This window comes from Microtus ochrogaster, chromosome 10 (genome assembly GCF_000317375.1).
Source record: "Microtus ochrogaster isolate Prairie Vole_2 chromosome 10, MicOch1.0, whole genome shotgun sequence".
Classification (NCBI taxonomy): Eukaryota; Metazoa; Chordata; class Mammalia; order Rodentia; family Cricetidae; genus Microtus; species Microtus ochrogaster.
Genome location: NC_022016.1, coordinates 74,968,383 through 74,983,662, shown reverse-complemented (window position 1 = coordinate 74,983,662; position 15,280 = coordinate 74,968,383). Strand labels below are relative to the sequence as shown.

At 53.6% G+C, this 15,280-nt stretch overlaps 1 protein-coding gene across 1 annotated transcript in view; it reads right to left on the bottom strand.

Moving 5' to 3' along the window:
• LOC101984294 (zinc finger protein GLIS1) overlaps positions 1 to 15,280 on the bottom strand; it is a 72,943-nt gene that overhangs the window by 11,412 nt on the left and 46,251 nt on the right. Inside the window, exons 3-4 of the mRNA XM_026781826.1 lie at positions 6,703 to 6,864; positions 2,529 to 2,639 (exon numbers count right to left, since the gene is read on the bottom strand). Of these exons, the coding sequence (XP_026637627.1) occupies positions 2,529 to 2,639; positions 6,703 to 6,864 (273 nt within the window). The remainder of the gene's footprint in view (positions 1 to 2,528; positions 2,640 to 6,702; positions 6,865 to 15,280) is intronic.

The window sequence follows — 15,280 nt, the reverse complement described above, 5'->3', positions numbered from 1 at the left end:
GCTCCAGCTGCCTGACTCCAAAGGGCCACAGAAGTGGCCCAGTGAGTTTCTGTGTGGACTCGAGCTATCTGGCTAGCAGCAGAGCCTGGCTGGGATGATCTGGCCAACACCACTTGGGATACCTTGGAACATCTTTACTTCTCCAGATGGAGCAAAACCAAAACCAACCAGGATGGGGCTCTGAAGACACTGGGTGACAAGGGGCAGGCACCTGCATGGGCGGTGACCCTTCTCCAGGGAGATCCCCAAACATTCACTTTACCAGGTCAAAACAGGTGCTGAGAAGGCCAGAGCCTTGCTGTGTTCTCAGGCAGCTGAGAGTCAGCTGCAAGGGGTTTTCCACCTTCCCAGACGGAGGGAGGGCTGACCAGGCAGGGAAGGCACGCCAGTCTCGCACTGGGCTCTCAGCGCCTGACCCGGCAGCTGTTTTCCATGTAAATGAAGTTTTTGGCAAAAGAGGGCCAAGGCATGTTCTTGCAGACCGCAATGTCGATTGGATTAGGAACAGCAGGAGAGGAGAATTAAGGAAGAAAAGCATTTCTAATTCTCTCCAAAATGTAGCAGGGCTGCCAAGGACTTGTCATAATACAAGGGTCGCCTTACCCAGAAAGATCCATCATCCCTGATGCCTCTAATGGATGCTTATTGTTGGGAAGTTTGCAGATCTGCAGCCCAGGTCCCTGGGGGCTCAATGTGAGCCAAGCATGGGCCTGGGAAAACCAGGGCAGGATTCTGGTCCTTGGGCACCAGTCCACTGGGGACAGCAGCCTCCTTGGCACCTAGCTCCAGCCTACGGAAGCCTGAGCTATCCCTTGCCGCCCTGAGGCAGCATCAGGAGCTAGTTATCTCTCCTGGGCTGTGTGAATGGGCTACTTTGTTAACGTATGTGAAAAGGACACAAGCTAGGGCCCACTCACAGGATGCCAGCTACAGTAGACAAAGCAGCAGGTACAATGTCTAGCTGAGGAGCCACCGGGTTAGTGACTTGTCCCACTTCTCAGTGAGTTAAGGATGTGGTGGTGTTTGCACCGGCAGGCTTGCTGCATATCCTGACTCTCCTCTCCTCTGCTCTACCCTTCAAATGGTTCCCAGTGCCTCCAAGATGAGTTGCATGCCTTCTCCATCATGAGGTAGGCTTTCTCCTGGTACCCTGTCTGTCTATCCCATGGAATCGAAACTACTTTCCCAGGCTGGAGGGTTTTGCGGTTTTATTCACAGCAGTGTCCAAGGGCATGGTGTGTGGACCACAGTGCTCACTTCTAACATTGCTTAAGGCAGTGAGTGGCTTTCTTTGTACCTTCCAACTTTGCTAGAGCTGCTGGGCTGGCTCCTGCCTGTCCCTACACCCTCACTCCCACTGCCCTGGGGATTGAGTGCCCAGGCCAGGGTGCTCTGCCTAAGGTCGCTGTCCTGTTCCTTACTGCATGACCTGGGGCCCCCTGCAGCTTCCTGCTGACTTTCTCATGCAAGCCTTTCTCCCCCTCAGGTTTTCAGTCCTGGTGAAGGGCACCACCACTGAAGCTTCCCCTGGGGTCCTGATACTCCCTGGGTCAGCCCAGGTCACCTCCACTATCTTCCTTGTTCTTACCACTGAACGTACATTTCACTCTGACATCCCCATGCTCCACATGGCCCCAGAAAAATCTCTCAAGGCCATGTACTTCTTTTTCCCTCAAGACCACTTGAGGGCATTGAATGTCCTCAGGACAGTTCAAATACTAGGCAGGGTTTCCAGCATGTGAGTGCCCAGCTCTGTATAGATATGAATACACTGGCCCCACAAGTGCCATGGGTCATTCTAGGCACACACTTCTTACCCGAACTCGCCTGCCTGCACTGCAAGAGAATAGCAGCGCCTACCCTTCCTTCCTTCTGTGTTTGTGAATCTGCGCCAACTACAGGCTCAGTCGTGTGTGTGTGTGTGTGTGTATGTATTCTGTCACTCAGTCAGCACGAGCACCCATTCCTCAGTCAGCAACTGGAGCAGGAAGCATAGTGGCAGAAGGGCCACAAAGCTAGCAGTGAGAGGCCCCGCAGGTGGGACCAGAGCTTACACCCCTAAACCATTATCCTTTATGGTTCCTGGTGCTTCTTCCTGAGACCTTTCTGTTCCCTTGCATATGGGCCAAGGCCCTTTATCTGTGCCAGACAGGACCTCCCTGCTGTCATCAGTATCATTTGGCAAGGAGCCTCCTCTGGGTGTGTGCCTCAGGCCACTGGAAAGGGGTACTACCTGTGTCTTCTTTCTTCCATCCTCAATGCCCAGCCCAGAGCTGGGCATGAGTGTTGTCATGGTTAGGGGTGCCAGCTTTTGGTGGGTGAATGTCGAATCAGTTGAGGTGATAAGGGCAGGCTTGTGAACTGGTATACTGGGCGGGAGGCAGATACAGGCAGATGGGAGAACAATAGCATTTTCAAGTGTGTAGAGAGCGGTGTGCACACGGGTGTGAGGCACTTGGTCTGATGTGGACAAGCAGCTGGGATTAGAGGTGTCTGCAGAGATGGGTCTTGGCTCTGTGGCCGCCTACCTTCTTACGGACCTGCTGCTCCTTGGCTGAGTGCGCCTTTACATGCTTGCGGAGGGAGCTGGGATCCGTGTAGCGCTTGGAGCATCCAGGGATCTGACAAGCATATGGCTTCTGTAACATCAGAGAGGCACGAGAGGCAGGTAAGAGGTCGCTGCTCAAGGCCAAGGTCCCCTAGATGACCTGCCACTGGAAGGATGGGTGGGCAAGGCACCTGGCCCGGGAGAGGAGGGGCTCTGTGTCCCCACTCTGCCATGGTATTGGGAGTGCAGGTGAGTTGCCTCCTATCTGCAAGAGGGGACTGAGGGGACTGACTGAGCTTTGCAGGTCTTCCGGACTCACACTGGCTGTGACACAAAAGCAGTGTGTGGAGCAGGGGTACACAGGAGCTTGTCCCGGGCGGGAGAATGAAGAGAGGAAGAGTGGACATCCCAGGGCCAGCCTGGATGATTCCTCCAGCAGGTCCAAGTGGCACTATGGACCACAGCAACTAAGGTCCTCCTTCCAGTAACTGGGAGACCAGAGGGAGCTGACCTCAAAGAGCTCAGCTAGGAGCCTGAAGGCTGTGCTGTCTACATGGCCAAAGCCCCTCCCTGTGGCCATCCCACTGCCCTGGAAGGCACAAAGGGACCCCCCCACCAGTCAACCCCCACCCCTGCTTAGACTCCTCCTCCAGGGTCTCCCCTAATATCTTCCCATGCAGTGTCCCACCGCTTTTGTCATAGACAGCCATGGCCCTCCCTCCAAACACTCTGCCATGGCCCTCTGACCCTTGGATAATCGGAAGCTAGATGATCATTTCCAGGCACTGACTGGGGTCCTCCTCCTCCCACTGTCCCCACACATACCCCACAATGTTCTTTCTGTCACCTCTTTAGCCTTGCTCAGATCCTTTCTAGATTGGCCTGAGATTCCTACAGGTTGCAGTGCCCACCTTCTGCTGTGAGGTCATCCCACTGTCCCTCTGCTTTACTAGTGAGGGAGCCATCTAATCCTGGCCATGTTCCACAAGACCAGGGAAGGGCAATTCATGGCCCTGTCTGCACCTCACAGTTCAGGGGCTTTCATGAGGACCCACCTGGGGTCCCCAGCTACTACTGGGGCATGACGTTCACAAGGCTTCCTTTTTAAAAAACACACTGAGTACTTCAGAGCCCTTAGGACTGCCTCCTGGAATGTGTGTGTGTGTGTGTGTGTGTGTGTGTGTGTGTAGAGGAAATGGCACCTCTCAAGAATAAGCCCCAGGGACTGCCATGCCCAGTCAGCAGACACACCAAGTGGAACTGCCCACAAAGCTTCAAGGCAATTCTGTCCCTACCAGAGGTAGGGACGCTGGGAGATGCCCACTGTCCGGGGCCTTGTGGGGAAAAGCAGAAAGAGATGACCGGAACCATACCTTGGAGCTGCCACGGAGATTGCCAGGTTAAAGAATGGAGAACAACAAAAAGAGAGAGACAGGCGGTAAGAAGGTGACTAGGCCAACAGGAAGGCAGGGGCGGGAGAGGGAGGCCTGCCTTGGACTGCCCACCACCTGCTTCAGCATGCGAGTCCCACACACTTACACAGCCCCTCCACCCTAACACGCAACCCCAGGACACTCTCCCATGAGCCCTGCCCTGCCCCTGAGCTGACTGGCCCCAGGCCTGGTCCTCTGGGAATGCTGATACAAATCCACAGGCTTTGGTCTAAAAGCAAACAGCTCTGTGTGGCAGGCACACTCGCTTGGAAACAGGGCAGCAAGACCCATCTTTGTGTTTGTTTTTCCAGGGCTTGACGTGCATAGAACATTCCTCAGGCCTAGCTCCCTTGAGCCCCCAGGAAACCCCGTGGCTGTCCCAAACCACCAGCCAAACCCTAGGCCCGGAATCCCCATACAAGTTCCAAGACTGAGGCTGTGTTATTCCTGTCAACAAGGCTACTCTTCCTTGTCTGGACAGAGCTCTATCTCTGAGGGCTCTCCAGGTTTGGTACTGCTAAGCACTGGCCACCCATGGCTCCCACACCTGCCCCTCAGAACCGCTCCAGCTGAACAGACACCACAACCAGGAGGTGTGTGTGTGTGTGTGTGTGTGTGTGTGTGTGTGTGTGTGTGAGACTCTCCATTAGGGAGCTTTCTTCTCTCAGTGCCCCAACAGCCCTCATCCTGCTGCTGAGGAAACCAAGGCCCACACTGGGAATGGTGGCTGCCTGGGGTATGGCAGGATCCGGTTGACATTAAGTCCCTGAGTGACAGACTAGGCAAGAAAGGGCTGCCCTGTTCGCAGCTATAACCCCTCTCTTCTCAAGAGGCAGAGCCAAAATCAGAGCTGAAGCTTGCTTTCTCCACTTCTCCACTCTGTCCAGAGAACCAACCTCCTTCCTGCCATGGGCCCCATGTTCTCTGAAGCCAGGGATAGCTGAAGCTCCTATGAAAGCTGAGGTGCTATGTGTGAGCCCAACCGCTGACCTGAAGGCTGCAGGCTGGGACATACATGGTCTAGCAGCAAGACCTTTGCTACTTAGGAAGAGAGTGGGGTGTGAGTGGGGCCCCTAGACCTGCCAGAAACTTCTTAGATAGATGAAGGCCTGGGGTAACCCTGTGGGCTTGTGTGGACCTGACCTGGCCTAGCCCTCAGGAGCTCCGTTCCACAGGCTCGGTCTAAATACAGTAAGGACAGGAGTAAGGAACAAACAGGAAACTAGAGAGGCCATGGGGACGTGCTCTAGACCTGGGAGGTGGGGGTGGGGCAGAGGCCCACTGTTGGATGCCTTGTGCCCTCTGCAATATTCGCTGCCTCTCTCAGGGCCAAGAGCCCCCAGGCTGAAAAGGTGACCAAGGGAAAGGGGACTTGGGAGTACCACAGCTCACGTCAGGTCTCAGTCAGCCATAAGGGGACTAATCCTTGTCATTCTGTCTCCTCTGTTCAGACTCGACCCTTCAAACATTTCCAGTAAAGAGCCCTGCGATTGGAGTTAGCCAAGGGTGCATTTGGCTCTGTCACTTGTCTGTCATTGACACAGACACGACATGACTTGGGTCTCAGCTTTGCTTGAACTGGGACAGGTGTGTGACACTATGGGGCTGGCAGGGATAAAGAAGATACAGGCCAGGGCCTGGCCTGGCTCCAAAGCCGGTGATTTTTTTTTTTTCCGTTCACGTTTCTGAACCTGGTTTCCCAGCTGTGAGATACAGGGCTAGGACTGGAGGAATCTGTGCCTCCTCAGGTGTGACCTCTGCTTTATGGCTTCCAACCCGCACTAACAGCTCAGTTACCCTCTTGGGCGTCTGTTTGCTCATCGGCATATTGGACAGGGTAGGTGTATCAACTGGTGCCTACCCCCACCCCAGCTTCCTGCACATCTGCAGCAGAGCAGAGAACTGCTTGGAGGTTTTCTAGCAGACTCCAGCCTTGTGCTGCACACGGGGTTGGGATCCTCCCAAGGGACGTGCCACTTTCTCCAGCACCTGTGTGACTGGCATGAAGACTGAGTCTGTGACCTTCACCAGAGTCCAGCCATGAGAACCCCTAAGTCCACCTTCCTCCTGTGTCAAATGGGTCAGGGACCTTGGTAATAGGGTCAGTATAGGGACGACATTCTTGCTGATGTCCTTATCTACACAGGGGACACATGGAGCAACTGGGACAGAGCTGTGGGCCTCTGCTGCTTGGCATGAGCAAGGACAGGGAAGTGGAATAGACAGTATGGGATGGTCAGGCTGCTGTGGCAAGATGCTGGATCTTACATGTCACCAACGACAGCCCTAAAGAGCCTCTGCATTGTCCCCAAGTGAGGAGTGGGAAGAGCAGGGAGGGGCGTGCTCTGGATGCAGACATAGTTGGCCTGTCAAAGAGAGACTGTGGATGTGAGGGCACCTGCTTTCCCATAAGGCCTGGGCTGGTTCATGGGCCATGTAGGGTAATCTGTTAAATTTAGTCCGCCCATCCACATCCGCAGAGGACATATGGCCGTACCCAAGTCATTTGTGTTTGTCACACCTGGAGGATGATGGGGGAAAACTATCTTAGTAGAAAGCCAGGGAGCCTACTAACTATCCTATAATACAAAGAACACACCCTATCCACTCCCGCCAGATCATCTCCTGCCCCGTGTTACAGAGGCTGAGACTCCACCTAGAGATCAGGGTCTATGTGCAACCTTCTTCCACCCCAGGGCCTCCACACTCCGGCCTACCTACCGTGTCGAGGTGGGTGCGTTGGTGCTTGGCACGGTCGCTGGAGTTGCTGAAGGCCTTCTGGCAACCTGGGTGCTGGCACAGGTACGGCTTCTCGCCTGTGTGGCTCCGCAGGTGGATCTTCAGGTTCTCCAGGCGGGAGAAGGCTTTACTGCAGCCTTCGAACTGCAGGAGAGGCTGATGAGGGGTGCCCTCAGCCCTGAGGGCCCACCCGCCCGCAAACAGCACCCCAAACCTGCCTGTTCTGGCCCAAACCACCTGCTGTCCCCCCTAAGCATCTGGGAGCACTGCCCCAGCAAAGTGTCCAGGGCTAAGACTCAGAAATGGGCCACTGGGGCTAAAGATGATCTTTCTGCTTCTGACTTAGGGTATAACAACTCACACGTGTGCCAGCTGTGTCCCCTGGGGTCAGCAATTCCAAGGCAGGCCATGTCTGGGCGTGGAACCCCAGAAGGAGTCCAGCCTGGACTAGAAGGGCTCTATCCCCGAGAGGCTTTGGGTGTCCTGCAACCTTGATGCTGTATCTGCCCCCTCGCCAACTGTGGGACTGTGGCCATCCATGAGGAACTATACACAGGCATCACCCTTGATAACCCTGTGAGACAATGGTCACATCTGTATACTGAAGTGTCTGAGTCATCATCTGGTCACTTAGCTGACCTGCGCTCACCATCTAGTTTGCTGTGTGCCGAGTACCGGACTTGTAGTGGACACAGCACAACTGTGAAACGGTTCCTGGCAGAGAACGTGTGGAGAAACGAGTCACCTAGTTCATCCTCCATGGCCCCAACCGTCCGTCCCTGCAACTTCTGCCAAGCCTGGAGCTCCCCTCTATATCCCCTCACGTCAAATCCTCCCTGCCTGCTCACCACAGCTGCCCAGGTGCCTTGGCATACCAAAATAACCCCTATAAGGCCCTCTCCTTACAGACCTGACGTTCTGCCCTGCGGCCTCCCTGCCTGCCTCTCTGCCCGTCCTTCTCTAGCAGAAGGCAGTCTTCAGCCTTTGTTGATGCAGGGCGCTCAACAAGGAAGGTCACCTCGCCTGATTAGCCCCCTACCCCTGCTCAGCCTTCCAGGTCCAGCTCAGAGACTGGCGAGGCAGCAGTTCCAGCCTTTAGTGTGGTGTTGCTGACTGTCCTCTGCCTCTCCCCATCGTCTGCCCATGCCAGCCGGACTTCCGGCTGTGTGTACACTTCAGGGTGCGGTAAAGCTCGACTGTGGCTGGCACCTGCTGCTCCAGTCATGGCACTGGTGTTTAACTACAAAACCCGGAAGCATGTGACATCAATGTCCTCATATTGCCCACAGTCACATGACAAAGCAAAGCTAAGGTATAGGCCAAATGTGATGTCAAAGCCTAGGTGGGTGTCTGTGCTTGTTGAGGAGGAAGAGACTGAGCCATTGGCTTTCTCCCCATGCCCAGGGCTGATGTGCCAGCCACGAGCTCCTATCCCAGGTTAGGACCCAGGTGATTCCAGTCTTCTGGCACCAGGTCCCCTTGGGCTGCTAGTAGCAGGAAGCTGGGGACAAAGAGGGGAACAGCCATATTCCTTGAGGGCCAGGGCTTCTCTAGCCTCCCCCTCAGGGGAAGGAAGTCACTAAAGGCTCTCCCTCTCTCCTGAGCCTCCAGCTATTCTTTGTCAACTTTAAAGGTACAATACCCGCTAGGAAGTTTGGCATATTTCTGGAGAGAAGTCTGTGGGCAGAGTGAAGATCCTGTGGTCCACCTGGCTTATGATCTTGTCCCCAGAGGGGCAGGCCCTGGGAAGGGATCAGGGTCAGATGTGTATTCTAGGAATTAGGGGGACAGAGTCATATGGGAATTAGAAGGAACACAGTCTACAAGGAATGGGAACCGTGTCTCTCTCTCACACACAGAGAAAGAAGTCACCTTTGGCTGTTAGTGGTACGGAGGACTTAGGGAAGGGACAGAGAAGGGAGTTGCTGCAGTTACGGAAGAGGACTGCCGCCCAGGCAAGAGCAGCAGCCATAGCAGACATGGACGAGTCAGAGACAATGACCCCCTGGGTGTCACAGTTCAGACTGTTGCTGGAGCTAATGTAAGCTGCTGCAGCTGGGTTTCTAGTTATGGGGCCTGTTCCTTTATCAGAACAAGAACGAAATCCTGGATGGGGAACAGCAGGTGGCCAGTTGCTCCCTGTTCCCCTACAAAGGCCTCGTGACAAGTTCATCCCTAGGAGATGAAGGAACCTGGGCAGGAGCAGGGTTTCCAATCAGCATCCTCCTTGGCCCTTTGTTCTTACTGACTGGTTTGGGGGAAAGGCTGTTGGGGGAGACCAATAACTCTTGGCTGCGTGATTTCTCTGACTTTGGGAGAGCCTGTCAGACTCTGGGGATCAGTTTACCTCTCTCCCACCAGGAATCTATGGATCTTTGTCTGGGCTTCTGAACACCTGCTTCCTCACCCCTGCCTTTGCTCAGACTGCACCCCTCCTGGGAAACCTTCCCTTCCTACACTGACAATTTAATGTATACATTTTTTAGAAGTTCAGGATCTGAGTTAACGTCTTCCAGGATGCCACAAGTGCCTCTCCCACCCCATGTATCCCATACATCAGCTGTGGAGAGATGACGCTGAGCTTGCCAGGAATCTCCATCCCAAAGGCCTTCCGTAATATGTTATGAGGCCTCCAAGGACCTTTCCTTCCTCTGTCCGCTCAGCAAACACATGCCTCTGTTGTTTAAGCACCCCCTCCTAGGAGGAGCCTGCCTGACCCCACAGGCAGCACCCCTGCCTTCTCTCCCCATCTCAGTCCTGGGAGTGGCCTGTCATTTCAAGGACATCTAGAGGAAGTGGCAGGGAGAGAAGGGGCGCTGCTTTATTCTTATCTGAGATAAAGACACACACAGATTCTGGCAGATCCTCACTCCCATCAGGACCAGGATCCAGACCTGCTCAGCCCCTGTGAGCCCTGTGAGGGTTTCTATAATCTCTATTCAACAGCTGCAAAGATGAGGTCAGAGCCAGGAGGCTGAGGGGACCATTGGGTCAACGCTTCTGCCTGGCTTTAATGGGCCTGCTGCTTCCACAGCATATTGCCTTTTCTGGTGGCCTTCTGGGTGCTTACAACTCTGCCCATCAGACGAGGAGCTGAGGCCCAATGGCAGCGAGCACAGGGACTGCAGATACGGCCCTTGCTGCAGATGGCCCTGCTCGCTCACTGAAGAAGCCCAGGCAAGTTATTCTGTGAGTCTGTTTCCTCACCTGTAAACTGGGTGAACGCTAACCTTAGAGTAATGTGAGCCCTAAATGAAACCACACACATCAAGTTCTGATCTTGTCACTGTAGCTGTCGTTTAAGGCCTCAGAGCAGGTTAAACGACAGTCTGCCTGGGGTAGTCTCTGGCCTGTCACACCTCTAAGAGAGCTATGTGTGTGCGTGTGTGTGTGTGTGTGCACACATCCTCCCGCTTCCCACAATGCTCTTTCCTCCTCTTGCTCTGCACCCCTTGCTGTCCACTACCTGGCTAACCCCTCACCATACCCTACCTTCCATCAGTAAAGGCACAAAATTCCTTAAAATCCTGCACAGAGCAGAAGATGCTCAGAGATCTGAGAAGGGGCTGAATGTGGGGACCTTCCAGTTGCTAGGCTGGGGATTACCAAAGCCTGCTTGAGGGGCTGAGCCTTGAGGCCTGGGCTTTGGCAAACGAGGTGCCAAGAAACTCATTTCAGGGAGACAGCAGGCCCGCGCACAGGCAGTTGGAGCTGTAGGGGCATCAGGGTTCTAGAGACAAAGGCTGAGCCAATATCGGGGAAGCAGCGAGGGAGCAGACATGGGAGCGTAGGGCTGCCTTTGCATACACGGCAGAGCAGGTGAGTTCTGGCATTGCTGATCCTTACAGAACACTCCTAAACCATTACTTCCATGGCCCAGCAGACAATATGACCCTGGGCTGTTCACCTGGGGTGCTCCAGCATGGCTTCTGCTGGTGTGACCACCTTCTATCTCGATGCCAAAGCTAGGAACCTCTTTCCTTCTCCTTGACCCCAGCAGCCCTTGGAGGTGCCATCTCTCCACCGATCACCACAGGACTCACCTGGGAATCTACATAGCTACCTGCCTCCTCCCAGGTCACTGCCATATGAAAACTTAGCAATCGGATAATGTCTGCCCTTGACTCTTTTGTACCTTAGCATATATATGCGTGTGTGTATGTGTACATGTGTATGTATAAATTGTCCCAGCATTCTGGCTAGTATGATCTGGCCCTGGTGATGCTTGACAGTGTCATCAGCTCTCATCCCACTGAGCTCTAGAATCTTGTGCACTGTGGTACCAATCTAACCACTACACTCTGAGGGGATGATCTCGGGTGAGTTCATCTCACCTGTCCAGAGCCCAGATATCTCCTGGGCTCACGAGGAGGGCAATATTTGCAAATGAAAGCATGTATGTAGCATCCTTTGGCTCTTGGTCTTGACGCCACCAGTGGCCTTCAGACATTTCTGCGGACACATCTTGTTCAGGGTAAATGTAAACATGCTATTTAACTACCCAGATAAACTCCAGGTTCATCTAGCTTGAAGCAAAGGCTCTTAAGCATGGGAATGGGCGATTCTGGGAAAGAATACTTAGAGAAGATGGTGTCTAATAGTCTCAAAGCATGTCAGGATGGGGGGGCTAGGGTGTTTTCTCATTCACCTGAAATATCAACATTGAAATACATTCTAAGAGAGAGTAAATAAGTAAAATAAGTTCAAAATACCAGGTATCTGGCAATATATCTTAGACACCTACCACAGTCTAGTGTTCTGTGTTTTACTGAATCAAGACAATGCATCCTGTCAGTGGGGTGCCTTCCCAGCCCCACCCTGCAGATGAACGGAATGAGGCTCAGAAAGGCGATGTCACCATATCACATAGCTAACTAGAGTTTGGATCTGGCCTGAAGTCTGACTGACATGGCTGTACATCCCTAAGCTCTTTGCTCAGTTCCTCAGGGAGCTCACAGAGCACCAAGACCAGGCTGTTAGGCGTTACACTGGGATTTCAAACTGGGCCCAACATGGGTTCTGAGTCTCAGCAAACTGAGGCCCAGGCTGATGGTGGGAGTTGCTCTCTGTGATGCTGCCACACAGAAAGGAAAACCCGGGCAACACAGCAGAGAGAAAAGCATCGCTGATCCACAGAGTGCAGCGCCTTGAAAGGCCCCGTTCCCACATGTGGGGCGTGTTACGAAAGAAGATTAAAATAATGGGGGAAAATACCCCGGGAACCGTGAAGCCCCAGACCATCTGGAGTTTTATAGTAACAGGCAGAGGAGAAATCAGCCTAATTGAAAAAAGTCCACTGCAATCCATTACTGCTGCGTGCAGCTCACAGTACGGAGGGCAGGAGATGAAAGACAGAGGGGAGCCGTGGCTGGAGCCAAGGAGGCAGCATCTTCCCCTCCAGGCCCAGCCCAAGGACCCTTCCAGTTCTGGCTGGGGAGGTGCTAGTCAAAGCCCAGGACCTTTCAGGCCCTGGGTCGGTTAGGCAAGTTGCCTTTTGAGCTGTTCGCTCACAAATAAGGGCTGAGACCCTGCAGGAGAACCTTCTGGGTGGCGGACACAGTTGGCTCTGGTGATGATGTCTTTCCCTCTGGCCCCTGGGGAAGAAGCAAGGGTTCTGTTTCACACATAAGGTGTATGATGGCACTATGGAGAAACTCACACAGAACTTGGGCTAGTCACATCTCTGTCTTCGTTTTTCTCCTCTCTAAATGGGGCCACCACAGACAGCTCTGAAGAATAAAAACATCGCTGTGCCCAGAGCAGGACACAGTGGGTGCCTAATGAACGTCAAGTTTCTTCCCTGGGGCTGACATGGCCCCAAAGGAAGGAAGGCCCAGTTTCTCATGCCCTGATGAGGAATCTGGATGCAGAGAATAAAGAAGAGGTTTGAGGGAATGGGGCGTCAGGCAGGGCAGGGGAGGAAATGCCTCCAGATTTGGCATTTGCCAGTGACTTGCTTCTAAACAAACACATTTCTGGTTTAAGGGTAAAATATATTAGGTTACAATAGCCTGGCAGGCCATTCAGAGATCAACTTCTCGTTTTTGTACAAACTTTTAAGTTACTTTACAGTGATTTAGATGGGAGAAACGTGCGGTGCCAGATTCTTTTCCAGGATGTCAAACAACACTGTGCTTGGCCAGCTTTAAAGGCCAGCCATCCGGGGACTGAGGGCCACTCCTCAGCCGCTCAGGCTGGCCCTGGGTGTACCATCCCAGGATCCCCTCGTGGCTTTCCCAGGGTTCTTCAGAGCCGTGGGCTGTGCCAGGCCTCTGGGGGGAGGGTCCAGTCTAACTCGAGGCATAGAGAATGACCAGGCAGCTGAGTGTAGGAGAGGGGGCTCTGCCCTGTAGAGGCTGTCACATTTTCTCTATTCCTGGGACCAGAGCAGACTCACTCAACAGCATCTCCCCAATCCCATTATGTAGGCAGAGCGATTTACTTCATCAGAGGTAGAGACTAAACACCAGAGATTTTAGGATGCACGCGAGAGTCCCTGAGCTCCTTAAGGATGGAGTCTCTGTAGCTTGAGAGAAACTCCCATCCAAGGCAGGCCAGTGTGGCAATCTCTTTCGCTTACCCAGCTTCCAGGGGCCTTTGAAACCACCCAGAGAAGCCGGCAAGCTGTGGCAGAGTGGGACACAGAGCAAGGAAAGGGAAAAGGGGGACAAAGGAGTCATGCCTGTCCTGGGAAGGGGATTCTGAGGCTGTGGAGCCTGGACCTTTCCTTACCAGGCCCACACTGAACACAAACGCTTGTCCACAAAAGCAACAGATTTCCATTCCTAGTAGTTGAGGGAGACCTAGAGGTTTGGTGGTCAGTCAGAAAGGACCCAGATGACCTGCCTTCCAGGGGTATATGGAGAGACTTGGCCTATGGGTCAGAGTCCCAGGAGGGAAAACAGAGCAGACTAGTTCTCTCTCCCATCTCTCTCCCATGCATCACACCAGGTCACCATAGAGACCCAGAATCACAGACACACGCACATCCTACAATTGACACTTTCCCTCTCAACCTAGCAATCCGTATGTCAAAGATGGGGTTAGGACACCAGTACACAAACACAGATTCAAACTCACACATACCAAGACCTAGATATTCTCTGGTACACATGCCCTGCACATATACTCTACGTGTTCCCCACCACTCATGACACACACACACATTCTTGTACATGTACCCCCAAACACACAAGCCCCAGATATCACCAACTCTACAGAAACACTCACTGATACATGGCCTATGCGCAACACAACACGTGCAGAAACTGACACACATGTGGAGTAACGGTAGCCACGGGGTGGCTGGTACATGTGTACTAGAAGAAAGGCATGTCACCTGGAGACAAAGGCTTCCGTGACAACACCTCAGCATCCAGACACCCACTAGTACAGTCAGGCTCTAAGACTTGTTCTCTTGTGCCCTGTCTTGGCCTCAGAGAGCTCTAGGAGGTCTCACAGAAGCTGCAGAGAGAAGAAGCTAGGCCCACTGGCTCCTGACATCTCCAAGGGAACCAGATTAGGCTGGGTTTGGATCAGGCAGAGTGCCCGTGAAAACCCTAAGACAGTGGCCTTCCTCCTGGCCTCCCTAAACCATGCCCAGCTCCCAGCCTTCTCCAGCTCAGTCCACACTGCCCTGCCCTCAGCGTACACCCATTCGGCCCCCTTCTCAGAAAGTCCCTGATTTGCTGTCCAGCCCTTCTGGTTCTTTCAGGTGTGGCTCATACTGAGGCCCTTCCCAAGCCTCCTTCCTGCTGACCTGCCATGAGCTCCCATGGGCGCTGAAGTGGGCTTTTCCCTGTCCATGCACTGCACATTTCTTGGGGCCTCACATCACACTTGCAACACAGAGTGAAGCCAGTGCCACAGTGACAACCTAGGTCCCAGGCCTCAGCCCTGGAAACGCCCTCCAACTAGTGAAAGACGGTGACAATAGCGGCAACATTACGTTTATGTTCAACCACAGGACATCCAGTTAGAGAGGGAACAAAAGCTAGGGAGAACCATCCTGGTGGCCAGAGCCTCAGTGTGCTGAGCGCCTTTCGTCCCTGGTCCCATCAGGATCACAACAACCCGGGGGGCGGGCAAGACTAGGTTTCTGTCTTTGAGATGGGTAAACAGAGGCACTGAATGGCAAGGAAACAACCTTAGGGCTGAGCCTCAGTAAGTGGAGCAGGTATCCAGTAATAGAGATCAACACCTCACAGCTCCTCCAGTGGCCTGTGAGCTGAGGAAGGGGAGAGGCCCACCTGCCAGTCAGAGGCCTCTGTTCTATGGCTCATGCTCAATGGTGGAGAGGGGCCTGCTGTCAAAAGTTCTGCTTATGGCCCACTCTGCAGTGTCCACAGTGATATGCGATTACTTACCCACACAGAAGCCTTCACTAGGCCAGGTACTCTGGGAAAGTGCCTTCCCCCACTAGGCCTCACTTGGTTCTCATCTGGGGAGAGGGAGAGAGAGAGAGAAAGAGAGAGAGAGAGAGAGAGAGAGAGAGAGAGAGAGAGAGAGAGAACTGTACCTCTACTTTAGGGCCAGGGAGTGGAGATGACTCAGCAGAAAG